Source organism: Amphiprion ocellaris, chromosome 5 (assembly GCF_022539595.1).
Source record: "Amphiprion ocellaris isolate individual 3 ecotype Okinawa chromosome 5, ASM2253959v1, whole genome shotgun sequence".
In the NCBI taxonomy this organism is placed as follows: Eukaryota; Metazoa; Chordata; class Actinopteri; family Pomacentridae; genus Amphiprion; species Amphiprion ocellaris.
This window is the reverse complement of record NC_072770.1, coordinates 10,545,349-10,563,044: the sequence shown is the minus strand read 5'-3', so window position 1 is coordinate 10,563,044 and position 17,696 is coordinate 10,545,349. Positions and strand designations below refer to the sequence as shown.

Sequence of the window (17,696 nt, the reverse complement as noted above, 5' to 3'; positions counted from 1 at the left end):
AGTTTGGGGTCAATTTCATGTTTTCCATGAAAACTCAAGCTTTATTCATGTGCTAACATAATTGCACAAGGGTTTTTCTAATCATCAATTAGCCATTCAACACCATTAGCTAACACAATGTAGCATTAGAACACAGGAGTGATGGTTGCTGGAAATGTTCCTCTGTACCCCTATGGAGATATTCTATTAAAAATCAGCTGTTTCCAGCTAGAATAGTCATTTACCACATTAACAATGTCTACACTGTATTTTTTTTATGAATTTAATGTCATTAATTTATTGCAAAAAACTGCTTTTCTTTCCAAATGAAGACATTTCTAAGTGACCGGTCATGTATGTAATTTTAAAACCAAGTTACATGATGCAAATTGCACTACAACTATCTCCGCTAACAGTACTCTATAGCACTTTACAGCACAGAAAAGGTCCCAACAAATGCAATGTGTGCAAAATATCTACTTTTTAAGCCCTTAAAGTACCCACATTCACCTTTAACTAGTTACTTATTAGCAGCTGTGTTAGTGGCATATTTGCTCTTTTTTAGTAATTATAAAGGACTTAATACCCTTTTTTCAGGCTGAAAACATTCTACTACTAGCTTGCCAAATAATCAAGATAACAATCAAGAAGTTTAAGAATTTCAACATTAATATGCTTTGTTCAGTATACATGGCAGTTTGTAAGATGGCAGAACCACAAAAGTATTTTGTCCCTTAATAGCACTTATTAAATGTGGTTTGTTTTAATGCAGCAGAACTATGAGTGTTAATTGTGTCCAAAGGACTCTGAACAACGTCTTTCTAACTCAGTATGCATCCCCCATTCTAAAGTGAAGTGTTGCTCATAACCAATTCACAGGTAGTTTTTTGAACTCAGACAGGTTCCCTCTTCTTCACACTCAGTAAATCCATCGCAGCCCACAACAATTAACAGGCTGCATTCTTAAGTGATGAGTTACGCCGTGACAAAAAAACACTGGAGGTCTACTCAAAAATGCTCAGGTTCTGTTTCCATTCAGCGATGGAAGAACAAAGTCAGCACACGTACAGCTATCGCCTTTATTAATGGACCACTTCTGAGGTTTTCAAACACATCCAAGTGAGAGATTTTTTTTTTTTTTTTCCAAGTTTCTTCAAGGCTAAGAACAGGCGTTTCTGCCTGGAGTTGCTGCTGTATAATTTTCAGCTGACGGAGCTTTTCGGCGTGTGAAGGACCACACAGATTTTCTCTCAAATCTCTGATGCGCTTGTGATCACACTGTATGACAGGCTTAATTTAGTGACTTATTTGAACATTATGAACACGATAATCAAGTGCTATTGAGGGACAATTATTACTAATTGTGGTACTAGCATATTAAGATCGTAATTTATGTACGCCTTGCCTTACCTATTATCAGTATGCATTATTTAGGCAGTTATCAAGGGAAAACTCTAGTAGTAGTTGTAGAACATGCAGAATAAAGTGTTAATAATTGCTTTTTACTGACTAATATGAAGCCAATATACTGCTTATATGTATGTCAGTTAGTTTTTTAATAATCTCACTTAAACTAGGCTTCAGGTACATGTGAGGGGTTGCTGAAGTGCACATTTGAGCTACAAATAGTTTGATATTAGGCTTCTTTATGTCATATTGAATAAATAATCATGGAGATGTTTAAGGTTCTTAATGGAATTTAGATGTGGAGCATAATTCTAGAGCCTGGATTCAATAGTTTACTTGACAAACTAGTTTCCCGACACTTATTAAAAATGCATGCCTTTGTATATAGCACTAGACAGTGGAAAGATATACCTAGATACACAATGTAGCAACACAGCGAAGGTGTTTTTCATTTCATGTGACCTTTACTTCTCTCTAAACAGCTTTCAGGATGATGCTGTAGTTAACCAATTATTATAATGTCACCAGAGCAGCTAATTCAAATCTGATTTAGTGAGTTCTCCATGTGAAATAAAAATAGTGGTGATGTAGAAAGAGCCTCGACTTGTCCTTCCTCTTGTCTTCTTCCACCTCTCCTTCCCCTCTTGTCACTCCTTCCCCTTCCTTTCCTCACCCTCTTGTTGCTACCTTCTCATCTCATTTCCTCACCCATCCATGACGGTACACCTCTAGTGGTGTGGTAGCGTCGGCATGCTCCTATAGCGCTTGGTGAACTCCCCACTACGTTACTGCGTCTCTCTCTCTCTCACTCCCTTCTCAAACACATCACCGGTCTAGTGTGAAATGGCTCATATCATCGCCATAACAGCACATCTCATACTGTGAGAGCAGCTCCGACCTAGCTGAGTCTGGAGCACCGAGTACAAAGCCATCAAATGAGGAGGGAAACAGCAAAAAGGGGAGGAGGAGTGAAGGTTTGAGAGGCAGACATGAAAATGTACAAATAAGAGGAAAACATGAAGGGAAACAAAAGTAGTTGGCAAGACAATGGAATAAGTTGGAAAAGTGAGAAAAAGGTATAAGTGGAAACAGATTGAAGAAAAAAATAGAAGGGAAGAAAGTGAATGAAAAAGAAACATATTGCTGTATTTGTTGTGTGCGTAAATGTCAATGTGCATATGCATGTGTAACAAACATAGCAGTAAATCAGTTTGACAGTGACTGCGGGTTTTGGTATTTTATCATGGCAGATGCCAACCGCCGTGGGCCAGAGGACTGAAAACATGCCACATCTGCCATGAAATTGAATTTAACATTATAAGCTATGGTCTTTTGTTGAGTCCAATCCTGTTTCTTTTTGAAAAAAATAAAATGCAATTGTTCAAAAAACAAGAACTAATTGGAGCACAAAAGACTGCTATCATACACACAAATAAGTGCTTCATCAAAAAGTGTATTATTACCAAATGAGACGATTCCCCTCCGGCAAACAAATGAAACCAGTGCTGAACAGACTGGCAGCTTCCACATAACACAACTTTGTTATCTTGTTTGTCCAGAATGTTTCTTCATGCAACTTTCTCACGTGTTCACCAGCTTCGGGCAGTTTAGATGCCAAATTATTTTCTGAAGGGGAGACAGTCGGGCTCATTGTTCAGTTTTTGTCTCATTATAAAGAAAAAGTAGCATCAGCAGAACCTCAGTGAGCACATGAAGTGATGTCGTACATGTTTCTAATTGAATTCCTGCATAGTTTTGATTCTTCTCACCTCATCTTCAGCCACAGGACGGTTACCGCCTGGTGCAGCATTTCCAGTTCATCGGCTGGCCGGCCTACAGGGACACGCCGCTCTCGAAGCGCTCCATCCTCCAGTTGGTCCGGAGGTTGGCGAAGTGGCAGGAGCAGTACGACGGAGGAGACGGGAGGACTGTGGTGCACTGCCTGTGAGTTCCATGGACACAGATAAACGTGTTAGATTCACAAAAAGTTCAGAAAATACTACACTGCTTGCAAGTATAGCAGATCAACACCAAAATGCTGAAACACAAGAGTGGATGTCTGACAGAGAGGTAAATTAATGATCCTGAGATACACTTATCAGTGATAAAATACACTTTCTTTTAAACCTTTGAGACAAAACTAATGTTCACACACACATTTATAGAACCGCATGCATGCATCTTTAAGATAACACATGCAATAAATGGTATTTCTAGACTCTTTATTCATATGAAGTAAGTTTTCTTGCTGTATTTATGCCACTGAGTTGCCAAATATAAAGACATAATTTGTCCCCTGGGGGTAATTCAAAGGCAACTATACAATAGTAGAAGCAATCATGTGGTAGTTAAAATAGGATCAAATGAAATTAAAAACATGCAGAGACAAAGAATAAAAAGTAAAATAGACATTCATGTACATTAGCTGCTAAAATGGTACAGAGGTGCAAGGTGAATTTAACAGTGTGGTTAAATAAAAGGAATAAAATTTAAGTATTTACATGAGGTGTAATTTAAGGTGCAGGTGGGCTGAACATCTTTAAGTTTAGTGCAATGTCTGTAACAGCATTTATGGTGTGGTACTGGTGTAAATGTTTAGAAAATATTAAACATCTGCTCATAAGTGCTATTAAAGCTGCTATTAATTCATTTAATAACAATGTAAACCTGCCTCGTAGCTATAAAAAAATACCTTAGCTTGTGTTTTACAGTATACATTACGTTCAGCATTATCTTAAATTAAAAATCTGATATCTACTTTTAATATTTATATTATTATTTGCTATGCTGCGTTCCTAATATTCCTATTTGTTACCAAATAAAATGTTGCGGTTACATACTATATGCATGCATGTGTGTCAGTACAGACAAGGACATTTCCTATCTGAGCAGAACAAATGAAGCTGATAATGAGGAAGGGAAACAGAAGCTGTAAAATCTATAGAAAAGAGATTACAGGGGAACTTCACTAACAATAATATGCGCACATTCTCTCCAAACATGGCCTCGAGCACATCACTGATGCTCATCCAATCATCTTGCTCTGTCACAGCTCATTGGACCAATCAGAAATGGCATTGATTTGGTTTTTTTTAACCCCCCCCCCTCTCTCTAACTGCTGTGGGGTTTTGTTTGCTTCCCAGTGTTTCACAGGAGAGAGGAAGAGAGAATGTATGAAATTAAGATAAATCTGAAATGAATATCTTGATGCTAAATAATTATAGATTAGAGGCTGCATATGAGGAGGAATCAAAGTCATTTGAATGTTAAACAGGAGCCAGTATCGCTGCTTGTCGGTAAAAAATACACAACATATAATCGATGTTTAAAACCTGACGTCTAACAGGAATATAGATAGTGACAGAGATGCATACCCCATCCTTTGACCTCTAGTTCAAATCAATCTGTCACCCATAGATATTGATTTCTTGGGATAAACTGTACCCATCACTTTTAATTAAAAACACAAATTGACTGGGATTTAAGTTATTCTTACAAGAAACTTAAATAAAATGGTGTGAAATTTGGCAAATAAAGATGAAAAAGTGTTCTTGGGAGTAAATTGTGAAGTTGTCCTACTCGACCCTGGTAAATGTGAGTGACAGGGATGTAGGCTTTCTCCGCTTCTGGCTAAAGACAGCTACACTAGCTAATCAACCCCAGCTATTGATTTCTCAGACTCAGTAATACCAGCGATAAGGAGAAACATGATGGTTCAATCAGCAGCTGGTGAAAATGGATTATATTTTCTGCTCTTCGCTTGTCCTGGAGGCTGGAGTCTGATGGGTCTTTAATGCTGAGCACATGTCTCATTTTCAGCAAATAACACTGGGAGAACCGTTTAGAAAATACCGAGGAGTGGCAGACTTATCCGTCTGCACCGTATTTATTTGAGCTTCTATAGATATATATTTTAGATAAAGGCCAAAATAAATATATAGTGCTGTCTCACCCCATCAAAACCCTAAAAAATTCACAGTGTGTAACTCTTCAGATCTGGAATAATGAGGTTTTGAGTATGTCACAAATAATTTAGATCAAATAAAATATATCCATGTATTTCTCTCCCACAGAGTTCTTAACCAGCTACACTGACTACTGACTGCTACATCCTCTTTGCCTACATCATAAATGTGCAAGGTTTAGCTCAGGAATCACAGAGTGTTTTCCATATTTCATGTCAGAGTCTGGCAAAGATGTAAACATTAGCTCTATGGATGAAAAATGTGAGACACTCAAACAGTATGCAAATGTGTTAATTCTAGTTTATTACAAATTGCAACTCGTAGGCTTCTATCTAATAGGATAACAGTCTACATGCAAACACCAAGATAACCTAAACCTCTTTATATGGAGGTAAAAGTGGCAGGGAGTGCTCCCATATTGATGGTAAAAATCATTTCACAGAAAAAAAAAAACAAAATCTGTGGGTTCACAGTTGCAGGTCTGGCAAGTTCATTTCAATTTAATGTGTACGAGGTGCAGTCAAGTCTGTTCCCGTTGCACAAAAACGAAGCACGATACGCTCACATAAGAATTCAATCAAAGTCAAGGTTCAAAGTTTATTGTCATATGCACAGTAAAGAAACATGCTTCCTTGTACTATTCTTTCTTTGCTAACCATAACAAATACCAAACAGTATAAATGAAAGTCCAAAATAAATGTAAAAAAGAGAATAATGGAAATAAAATACAATAAAATAAAACAAGCAAAGCACTCAAAGAGCGCAATACTCTGCCAAGGCTGCTCAGCGGTAACACTTCTGATGGCTGAAATCTTGAAAAAATCGTGGCAGAAATCACGGCAACATAGAATGTGTCCATTTAATATAGATGTACTTACAAACAAAATGACCTTGCGCTGAGCACAGGCATGTGTTATGTATGTGTACATTATGTACGGATGTATTGTGCCGGGAATTGGTGGGACTCGGAAACACCCCCACAATTCAGTCAGTTGTTCCTTGTATCATTTCTGATGGGTAAGTCCTGATAAGTCTGCAACGGTCGACTATCTGGACTTGTGTTGCACATAGTTCCAAGACCACTTGTACATGTGCATTTGGAACTTTACATTAACTTGTAGAAGGAGCACCACAAATCTCCATGGATCTATGATACCAGACATGGGATGATCCGATGTTCATGTTGACAATCATTCTTGGTGATGAGAGTTAGGACCAAACAGGATTCTTTAGTGGAAGAGCTCGAATCTCAAAGACCAGGGAAGATGCATTGGACTGAGAGCACCTAGCTCCTGGTTTTGTTCGGTATTTGCACCCTGAATTCACCCTCCAAGATCAGAGTCTCAACATTATGTTCTACTGCATCATCCTGAGGCATCTTAGGGAGAACATTCGGCACAAACAACCTGGTATAATGGGATGTGGGTGCTCCTTGATGGCAGTGCACCCACTCACAAGCCTTTAAAATGGGTTTACCAACTCAATAATCACTTTCTTCCCAATCTATTTGCTTGATTTTGGTCCTTGTGACTTCTTCCTCTTCCCCAAAATGAAATTCAAGTGGAAGAATCAGCATTTGGACACAGTGGAGGAGATCAAGTACATATTATAGATGGTGCTTGATGCACTTTCAGGAAGGATTCTAAGTATTGCAGGAGCACTGAGAGCTGTGTAGTCCTGCACCAGAGAATACTTTGAAGGAAATAACAGCCAATTTTAAATCAGGGACAGTTTTTTGCTTATTATAGATGCAGACTGAACTTTTTGGTTAACGTTTTTGCCATTTTTTGTGTGTGTTTCCTTCCAAATAATAGCAATTGCTTAAAACCTCTTAAGCACCTCTCCTATGAACAATTGAACAACGTTGCCTTGGTCCTTGCTATAAGGAACTGGATGCAATTTTTTAGCCAATAGAAACCATGTCCAACTTATTGCGATTAACCAAAAGTGATTATTTTATTCAGTTTATTAAACCTTTAGGTGCTGTGAAAGATGTTTTGGTTGTTTCATAAGAATGTAAAATATCTCTACATCCTTCTTCATTTGCCACTAATCAACTACTAAGCCAAAAACATCAATTTAGAGTCATTTGCAAATTATAGCAGCAGCCAGTTTACAGAAAAATCTTAAAAAATAAACCATACTAACACTGGAATCCTGTAACCAAGCTACGAAGGTACAGGTGACTCCATAGCTGTGATTGTTTGCTTGGAACAGTTTCTTTTATAGTGTGCTGCTGGTTGTTTTTACTTTATATTAGACACTCAGATACTGAGGATAGTAAACCAGCAAACATCTATCTCCTGTGTTTCTATAGAAGCTGTTACAGTTATTCAGCAGCCCTGACCCTCACCACCACTCGAGTCCCGACCTGTCTGATTTTATTGGGCTTGCTGCTGCTTGTTCTTTAGTAATTAGGTTCATAATATTAATGTATTTTAGCCTTAAGATGTATTTGACAGCACTGATGTAAAATGTATACACTCTACTTTTTTTTCTCCCTTACCTAGAAATTAGTTTTTTTACGCTGAAGCAAGTGCAAAAGAAATACTGAAAGTCATTCTCAAATATTGATACCCTAACTCGCTGCAATGAAGACCTGAGGTGTTATGTCCCTTCTGAAAGAATATATCTACACACAGAAGACAAAACCTGAAATATATGAGTTTAAAATAGAGGTTTTGCATTGTTTTACACAATTATGAGCAACATATGCTTTTAATCATTAGTCTAGTGGTAAATGACTATACTCTATTGTTTATTCTAACTTCCTTTAGCAGTTTGGAGAGTGTTAAATTATAGAGCTTGACCAACAAATTGAATCTGACACTATCCTGAGTGGACAGCCAGCTGTAGCAGTCCAGGCATTACTGATGCAGAGTAGGTAGACGGTGGATGATTTCTGTGACGGCTGCCACTCCACCTCTCCGTACCTGAATGTTTTATTCAGCCTGAATACTGAAGGAATTCAGCTGGAACCAGGTGAGATGGGAAAGTCTGGAGCTGTTGTCATGCTGGGTGGTCTGACTGCTGACTGGCACAGCGCTGACTGCTGATTGGTGCACAAAGCCAGTAAACATACAGTGTATACGGATACACACAAATATGTTTGCATAGCTGCACTATCCTCCATTACAGCAACAAACCCTCCTTTCTGAAGTCTTCAATAAGGCCAATTTAAGTTGTATTCAAATGTCTTAAATGCATTAGTAGATCTCTCATTCCTTTTCTCCGAGCAGTGACGGGTTTCTTTGTGCTGCGTGTTCATTCTGTCACTTACTGTCAGGTCTTGTCTCATTTCTTAACTGTTATTTTCATTCCGATTTCACTTTTGAGTATATTAAATTTTTAAAAAAGGCTGTAATTTGGCTTTCTGAAACCTGTCTGTATTCTGTACAGTGATTGGCAATTGAGAGAACTCTTTGAAAGCTTTATTTTTGTTTCAGGTTTTGCATCATTTAATACATAAAAGCTTTAAGAAATAAGGTGAAACTACACAATATTAGTGGTGGGACGTGATTAAGAAAATGTTATCTAATTAATTATAGGCTTTGTAATTAATGAATCATCATTAATCGCATTTTTGTCAAATAGCAATATTTGACAAAAGTTTTTCAATTCAAATAAATTTTGGTTGACGACTGAATCGAATAGAAAAAATATGTATGTTTTAATTAATATTTGTCTGTGCATTTTTCATCTGTTTGCTACATTCACAGATTACTGCAAGCTGAAAGTGCAATTACAGTGATTATATTCAACATTTGAAGACTTTTTGTAAACGGAAGCACTTTCAATGTCTTGCAAAGCGGTCTATTATGGGCTGGCTACATCGTTTGCCAGTACCAGGACTGATGTACGTGTCCACAGGGTCAATTTCTCGCTTCCCATTCATCATCTGGCGCATTTCGAGCTACGTGCTGATGCGTCGCCCCGGAGCTCATTTGCATAAAGTAGTTTCTACTTTATGCAAATACAATGTGGGGAGCGGAGGTCTGACGCATCGTGAAACTTTTGTTAAACGTCTAAACCAGCCATTATTGAACTAAAACGAGGACAGATTCAGCAGCGATGTGATGCGTTTCCATGCAGGAAAAAACAGCCCTGCGGACACGCAGCTTTAGCTCTGGTGTCCGTGCTAACAGCAACATGTTTTACATTGAGGTGATACCGTCGGCTTGAAGTTCTGCAGTGATCAGAAAACTCTTTGTTGCACAATTTGCACACAACCAGGCTTTTATCCAAGCTGCCATCGGGAAGATTTTTAAAAGAAAATTTTCCGTCCAACAAGCCAAGTAATGCGGTCTCGTCTTCCTTCACTGTTCACCAAACGTTTTTGTGCGCTGACATCACTCAGTACATCCCGTGCGCTATAGTCCTATAGTCTGACAAATGGAGTGCAGGTTCATTACCACCACCTACCAGGCTGGAGTGTGCATCAGTGTTACCAGTGTGCCAGAAAGGTGCCATTAAATGCAGTTTTTTAAACGCTTTATTTTTTCTGTAATTAATTAATGAAAATTAATGCATTGAAGTCCCAGCGCTACATAATATATATTTGTTTTTGAAAAAAAAAAACTCATGCAATTGTTTTCCAAACTGCTGTTTAACAAGAAATAAAGTTGCTATTTGACAAATCTGTACCATTTCTTCTCGTCTCATAAACACATACACATGCACAGGTTGTTGTATTGAGATAAAGTTTGTCACAATGTTCTTCCAGATGCCAGATATTCAAAATATTTAAAAGCTAGAGATGCTAATGACATGGATTTAGTTTGTTTGCTGCTGTGCACCCACACCAAAACAACTACTTGTTCAATCACTACCTTAAAAAGTTGCCTTGTCAAAACAGAAAACCCTTATTCCTCATACATATAAACACAGGTTTAAATGCAAACACAAAAAGCAAATAAATTCCTCTTCTTATGAGATGTGTTATTAAGTTTTATCAAAACCCAGTGAAGGTTTTCTCCATTTAAGTGTCACAGGATTTAAAAGCATTATTTAAAGGCTGACACACCATCAATCTTAATGCGGTAGCTACAACAAAGCAGGAAAATAACTCAGAAGAGAAATACCTGAAAGTGAACAATAAATTTTATGATGAACATGTCTGAAAAACTGGGAAGATGGAAAGTTAGTTAGCTTCTGTTCTGAGTGTTTTCTCTGCTAATTTTTTCTGCTTTTCTGTCTCTGTGCTCAGCGTGATGAGTTTGGTTTGCTCACCCAGGGTGGTGATGATAATGATCATCTCTCCCCCGTTCCTCCCACTCATCTCCCCCCTTTCTCCCTCTCTCCCTCCTCTGCAGTACCGGTGGAGGGCGTTCTGGAACGTTCTGTGCCGTCTGCAGCATCAACGAGATGATCCAGCAGCAGAACATCGTGGACGTTTTCCACACCGTCAAAACACTGAGGAACAACAAGACCAACATGGTGGAGACTATGGTGAGGAGTCACAACATAAAAAACCACACATGTTACAGGGTGATGAGGAGGATTTCTGATATTGGAGGGAAATTGTTTTCACTAAAAAAAACACCAAGCTGAGATCCGAGAACAACCGGTAACATTTAACTTAACATTAGAGCCAGACCAATAAAACTATTTTAGGCCCATGTCAATCGCTATTTTCCATTTAGAGTTACATTTAAAAAGGACAATGATGAGGTCTCACTTGATTAACTTTCCAGCAATTTACTTCACAAAATGTTAGCACAGTGAGAACAAGAAAAGCGCTTGGAGAGTGCAGTACTCCTCCAAGGCTGCTCAGTCGTATCATTTCCAACGGATGAAATCTTGAATAAAAAATTACCTTGCGGTGAGCACAGGCATGTGTTTTGCATAAGTATGTTATGTACGGATACCGAATCACATGACCTAAACATGTAGCAGAAGGCAGGAATTGATGGGACTCGGAAACACCCCCACAATTTAGGCAGTTGTTCCTTGTATGATTTCTGATGGAAAAGTCATGATAAATCTGCAGCAGTCAGTGTGTTGTAGGATCACAATCATGTGATCGTCAGCAGGCAGCTGACGTAGTGTTCACTTGTTGTCATAGTTACAGTGACATCGTGACGCTATCTTGCAATGATACATAAATCTTTAACAAATCCATGGATCCAGACTACAAGCCGCATCACTGCCAAAATCCAATCACTTGGTCTTTGTGTCATTTCTGACCTTCTCTGAAAATTTCATCTAAATCCATTAGTCTGTTTTTGGGTAATGTTGCTAACAGACAGACAAACGGACAGACAGACAAATCAACGCCGATTGTCACATAACTCTGCCCATTCATTGGCGGAGTAGAAGAGTTGGGCATCAAAAGCCGGTTCTAAAAATTCTGTTTCCAAAGTAATCATTCAGAAATTTTGATTTTGCTCATTTTTTGAACATCTACTATATATCCACTGCTTTTTGTTTGCGCTGTTAGTCTTTGAAAATAAATGCATTCATCTTCCCACCTCCTAAATTTTTTGTTTTTGTTTTTGTTTTTTTTAAAGGTGTGAGTCTAGCCTTATTCTAAGGTAACCTTCCTCGCTGTTGCTTGATTTGAAGGTGAAAAGCAGAAATTGCATGACTATCTCATGACTTTAATTTAACAAATGTCATGCTATTAAATGCTTTACAAGGACTTGACTAGACAAATGTATCATTAGTCTCTCAGGAACTGAAGTAAACGCTGAAAAGAGATCACCAACTTTATGATTACTTTATCTAGTTGTGTGTTTCTGCTGCAAACATTTATATGCTGTAAGTAGAGTTTTACACCACTGTGCTGTGAAGAATGAGGTCATTACCATAACATGGTCTTTATTTCTCTTTCGTGACAGTGAACACAACACTTTTACTAACTCTTCTGCTTATTGAGGCTTGTTTCATCTGAACTAAAGTAACTTTACTACCCTTATAACACTTTTCTGTGACTGCAGCAGCATCCTAACTAGAATACTCACTTCACACAACAAACCCACCAGTCTGCATCGCAACTTCCTTAAAGACGATGTTCAGTCAGACTGTGGGTGTGCACTTGTTTTTAAATATATAACGATATTAATTCATAAAATTATTAGGTGTTTGTTTACCTTGGTAGAAAGAGATGGAGGAAGTAATCAGATCTTGATGGAAGTGGAAGAGAAGTACCAATATGGTAAAAAAAAAAAAAAAAAAAAATAAAAAAAAAAAGTTGATGCTATAAGACAGTAAAGTTAATTTAGCCGGCCTTGATAAACATGACAGTTACTGAAAGTTCCCTGCAGCTCTTCCATCTCTGAGCGCACGCTTCAAACAGGCAAAAGTAGTCAAGCTAAAAGCCAACATTCATTCGTATCCTCAATCTGTACTCAAACCCCACCAGTTTCAGTTCAAATGACCGATTAGCTAAAATCTTCCATTGCAGGCTAAACTTTCTAAAATCTGAGCCAAGAGGAGATGCAGAAGTCTAATTTCTAACCAGTCTAATGTTTACCAGGGATTGTTTTGCCCAAGGGCTGCACAGTGGCGTAGTGGTTAGCACTTTCGCCTTGCAGCGAGAAGGTCCCTGGTTCGCGTCCCGGCTTTCCCGGGATCTTTCTGCATGGAGTTTGCATGTTCTCCCTGTGCATGCGTGGGTTTTCTCCGGGTACTCCGGCTTCCTCCCACAGTCCAAAAATATGCTGAGGTTAATTGATTATTCTAAATTGCCCGTAGGTGTGAATGTGAGAGTGATTGTTTGTCTGTATATGTAGCCCTGCGACAGACTGGCGACCTGTCTAGGGTGTCCCCTGCCTTCACCCAAGTCAGCTGGGATAGACTCCAGCCCCCCCCCCCCCCCCCCCCCCCCCCGCGACCCTAGTGAGGATTAAGCGGTGTATAGATAATGGATGGATGGATGTTTTGCCCAATGATGCAGAAAAAATGATGCTTACCCCAGCAGCTAATGACGCAATCTGTAGGACTCCCCTGAAAGTAGATCATACGCTAAATGAAGGTCATCCATGATGTCTGTTTAATGCTGGCTACTTCTATCACATTCTAATATAACAGGGCAGGAACAAGTTGTAAGCAACCTGCAGAAGATTTGTGCAGCCTCATTACCTTCTGAATTGTTTTAACCAATTCCATGCACTGGTTTCTCAAGAATTTGACATCATAGCCTTTAGATTAAATCAAGCTACCCCTGGAAATACAGCAATTTTAAATAGATCAATGTAAATAACTTATTTTCTAAGAACGGGTCAGTGACGGAGAATCACAACCAGGAGGGAAGAACTTTTTTTTTTAAACTAAACTTGATTTTAGGTGAATTCTTCAAAGAAACAGGTAGGATAAAATGATTTCGATGTAATATCATGATTTTAGTTGAGATTTGGTAAATTTTCCAGATGACACCAGACGTCCAAGGCAATATGTCCAAGTTCTGCCTGAACGTTGAAAATTTGAGGATTTTTTTCAGTTTTTACAGTTTCTTGCTCAAGTTAATGGTGAGACTTTGGCTTTTATTTAAAATAAAGAAAACATCTTCTGTCTGCGGTGTTTATATCTATTGATCTAGGAACCAACTTCCTGAATTGGAGACTTTTTCAATATCCATCTTTGCTTGGCGTTATGTAAGAATTAAGAAATCAATTTTCCCCTGGCCTTACTCTTTCTGTTCTGTTCTGTTTCCTCACAGGAACAGTACAAGTTCTGCTATGAAGTGGCTCTGGAGGCGCTCAGCTCCTTCTGATCGGCACCAAAATCCGAAAAACGGAAATTCCGATTTGCCATCGACGCTGCCTGTCATTCTCAACGCAACACCGGGGACACGCAAAGTGCAAACAGGACGCTTTGTGTCGACCCCGAATCCTACCTGTGAGCATGTGTGCCTGTGTGCGGGGCGTGTTTGAGAGTGTGTGCACGTGACTGTGTGCGTGAGGGCATGCTTGCATATTGGAGTGTGTGCATATCTACTGTATATGTGTGCCTGTGACAACACACACTCTCACACAAACACACAACCTGTACAGAAGAGGAAAAGAAAAGAAACAAAACAAAGCGACAGACACACTGGTGATTTTTATTTTTATTTTTTGTGTGTTTGCTTCAGCGAGACTTGGGGACTTTACATGCTTGTACAAATGAAAAAAGAAAAAAATGATATGTTTAAAAGAGAAAAAAAAATCAGATGTTTAAAACGAAGCGCCACTTCTTTCCTTCTCTATCTCTCTGTCCTCTCTGCTGGGCTGTGATGTGACTGTTGTACAGTATTTCCTTTTTAGATATATTCTACGCCTTGAATGTTGTCTCCCTCTGAAGGCTGGATGCACGCTGGAAGATTTTTTTTTTTTTTTTTCCAAATTGAGCAGAATACTGTTTACCATAACTCAGTTTGCTGAGCCATAGCAAAAAAAGGAACCACTTGCCCGTATTTCTGACATTTTTCTTCTGATTAATCCCTTTGCAGCTGCCTCCGCTTGTAAAATGGTAAATGTCAATGATACTTGTAATTTTGTAACTGGCTTGAAAAAAAAAAAAAACTCAGCATGATTTCCTTTTTGTTCACGCACTGCGTCAAAGGGGAAAATCACTTGGCAGTTTTGCTTTTACTGGGATCGATTGTTACAAATAAATGGAGAAAAAAGTAGCGCATAACAATAAGTGGAGTCATTGTGGAGAATATCAACAGCATTACACAGACGAATGAAAATAAAATCATGCCTTACCTTGAGTCGAAATGTTGCAATCCCTGCTCCAGATGTAAAACAAAAAGGAAAAGATTTGAGAATCTGCTTGTTTAAAGCTGCGAAATTTTCTAGTGTGCATCCACCCTTGCTGTAAATAAGATAAGACAACCACAGTCAAACAAACAAACAGACAAACATCATGCACCAGACACATTACAAGTAAACGGTTATTTCAAAAACGCTCTAAAAACGCTGTGTTAATGTCATTTTTCAGTGATTATAGTTTGGAATAAAGTCTTGTGTTGCTACAAACTGTCCGTTTAGACACGTCGTCTAAACAGTTCCGGCATATATTTTTGCATATTGCACATTAAGCTCCACTTCTGGGATTTATTTGAAGAAAGAATATGCCAGTTTGGACTGAATTTGTGATCGCAATGCATCTCTAATGCAATACACCTTGAACAGTCATGTTTGGATTCAAGAAAACAAATTTACACAACAGTTTAGTTTAGAACTAGTTTTAGTCTAAACCGGTAGCTTGAATCTTGAACTAAAGTAAGGAAATAATCAGTTATCAAGCCGATTTAATTCATTTACTCAAACTTAGTTTAAATTACACTAAATATTAAGTTGATACAGTTTCTAACATCCAATTATGATTGCAAATCAATTTAAATCTGTAAATTGTTACATTTTTTTAAATCTTGCAACCATGCCTTTAATTAAATGGTGGAAATAGATCTAATAAATTACTTTTTAGAGTGTACTAGTTGCATTTAAGTACATATTTATAGAAACTCCAGATGCAAAAATTAAACAACTAGCATGAGGGAAGCTGTAAGTAGGGAAACATCAAGCAGCATGCATTTAGAACCAGTTATCCTGCAGGTATAGATGGATATCCAAGTGTTAGTCACTGAAAAAAATAATGTATTGTGATCCAAACGATAGGCTTGGTTAAGTGTCCTTGATCTAGATGGGATCCATAAGCCATGCTGCGCTTCACGTTAATGCATTCTGGATAAATGTTGGTAAAAAAACAAAGCTCTGGGGATTGAACCTTCAGTCTGCCGTGTATCATTAAACTGACAACACAAAGACGAAGAGACGGGTCACATTTACTTTTCCTCTGCAAACAAAGCCTCAAATTTGCTTTCCGCTGAGCCTGTTGATGTGAGCAGGTTTTTTAAAAAAAGAAATTAATTTGAAAAGCTTGCTTCTCACTCCAATAGGAAATGATTTCAGTTAGCGGTTGACCCCAAGGTGGAGCACAGTGAACATGGCTGACAGTTCAGATGCCTGTGCAGCCTAGAAGACAGGTGGGAGTTAATGAGAATTATATATGTGGCGCTGATCTGGGCTCCGCATTAACTCCTACTAGTCTGATCGGGGCTCTTTCTTTCTCTGTCGTCCCATTTAAAACATGTAAAGAAGACTAAGCCTTTAATTGGTGTTTTCGTGAATTAAATTTTTAAAAAATGCGATTTTATTTATGAAAACCACAATTAAAGCAACAGGGAAAAGGACTTCATTCCCAATCACTGCAAATCTGTTGGAGAAGAATCATTTAAACTAATGAGAACAACATTCTGTGACTCATTTTCTGATTTATTTTTAGTCCAAACATCAATTCTTACCAGCAGGCGTCAGTATTTAGAGATGCATTTACACAGTTTGGGATTAAAAGCTGAGGCTTAGTTTAGTTAGCAAAGTTTTCTCAAAGGTCAAACTGACATACTTGTGGTTAAAATGTTGTGGCAAACTGTTCAGTCTGTGCTTATATTTAATTCTTGTTTTTGTTGCTGGAGTCCAGTCAGGCTCCTTAATGGACCTATGAAGATGAAGACAGTGAGAGTGCTGTATTGAAGACAATGTGAATGCCAGACATCTTTATTCCACTAAGGCTTTATTTTATCGGCTTATTTCATGGCCCTTTCGTATGTATTATAGTTTATGTTATTTTTTTGTTTTGTTTTTTGTCCTGAATTTGTACATTTCTTTTGTATAATTATTCTTCTGATGATTATTTGTCTAGCAAAGTGCTGTTTAGATCTGGTGATGCCATTACCATTGGTTGTTTAGTTGTTTGAAATGTGGTTAACATGAAATAAAGGGACCAAAATGTTGAATGTGATGTCATCTCCGTCTTTACAGCCCATAATTTTTCAATAAGATTAACATTTACATGATATGATAGATAGCTAATGTCACAAAACAAATGGCAAGACACTCCAGTGAATCTAGGTATTAGGTGTTACATACAAACCTACAATTACATGCATGTATTATTTAAAAGACAGCTTTTCTTTTTTAGTTATTTTAGATATTTGCTCACATGCAAACTGAGTTTTAGGTCACTGAAAAACTGCTTTCGGGGTGAAGCTCTATTTGTACCTTAGATGGGGGGAAAAAACAGTTTTGTCTTGTGAAAATCACAGTTTTCCATTATTGTCTCTTTCATTTGCACACAACAATTTTGTGCAATTGCGGATGTGATTAAGTAGCAATGTTCCTAACAGAAAGTTTTACACGTTTACATTTTAAAATACAGTCACCTTTCCACTATGTTAAGGAACAAAGGTGTCAGAATCAATCCAGATTCATCTTTTCGGTAATGTGCTATTATTGGTAACCTGACAGAACCAGTAATAACTTATAATAGGTACAGTTAGTTTGTTCTAAAGACACTCTG

The 17,696-nt window shown here is 38.0% G+C and overlaps 1 protein-coding gene across 12 annotated transcripts in view; it reads left to right on the top strand.

Moving 5' to 3' along the window:
- Positions 1–17,133, top strand: part of ptprt (protein tyrosine phosphatase receptor type T) — a 412,332-nt gene extending 395,199 nt beyond the window's left edge. For all 12 annotated transcript variants that reach the window (XM_035943149.2, XM_035943147.2, XM_035943148.2 and 9 more), the window contains 3 exons: positions 3,167–3,330; positions 10,664–10,799; positions 14,011–17,133. In XM_035943149.2, coding sequence (XP_035799042.1) covers positions 3,167–3,330; positions 10,664–10,799; positions 14,011–14,064 — 354 coding nt within the window. In that variant the 3' untranslated portion in view covers positions 14,065–17,133. The remainder of the gene's footprint in view (positions 1–3,166; positions 3,331–10,663; positions 10,800–14,010) is intronic.
- The last annotated feature ends 563 nt before the right edge of the window (positions 17,134–17,696 follow it).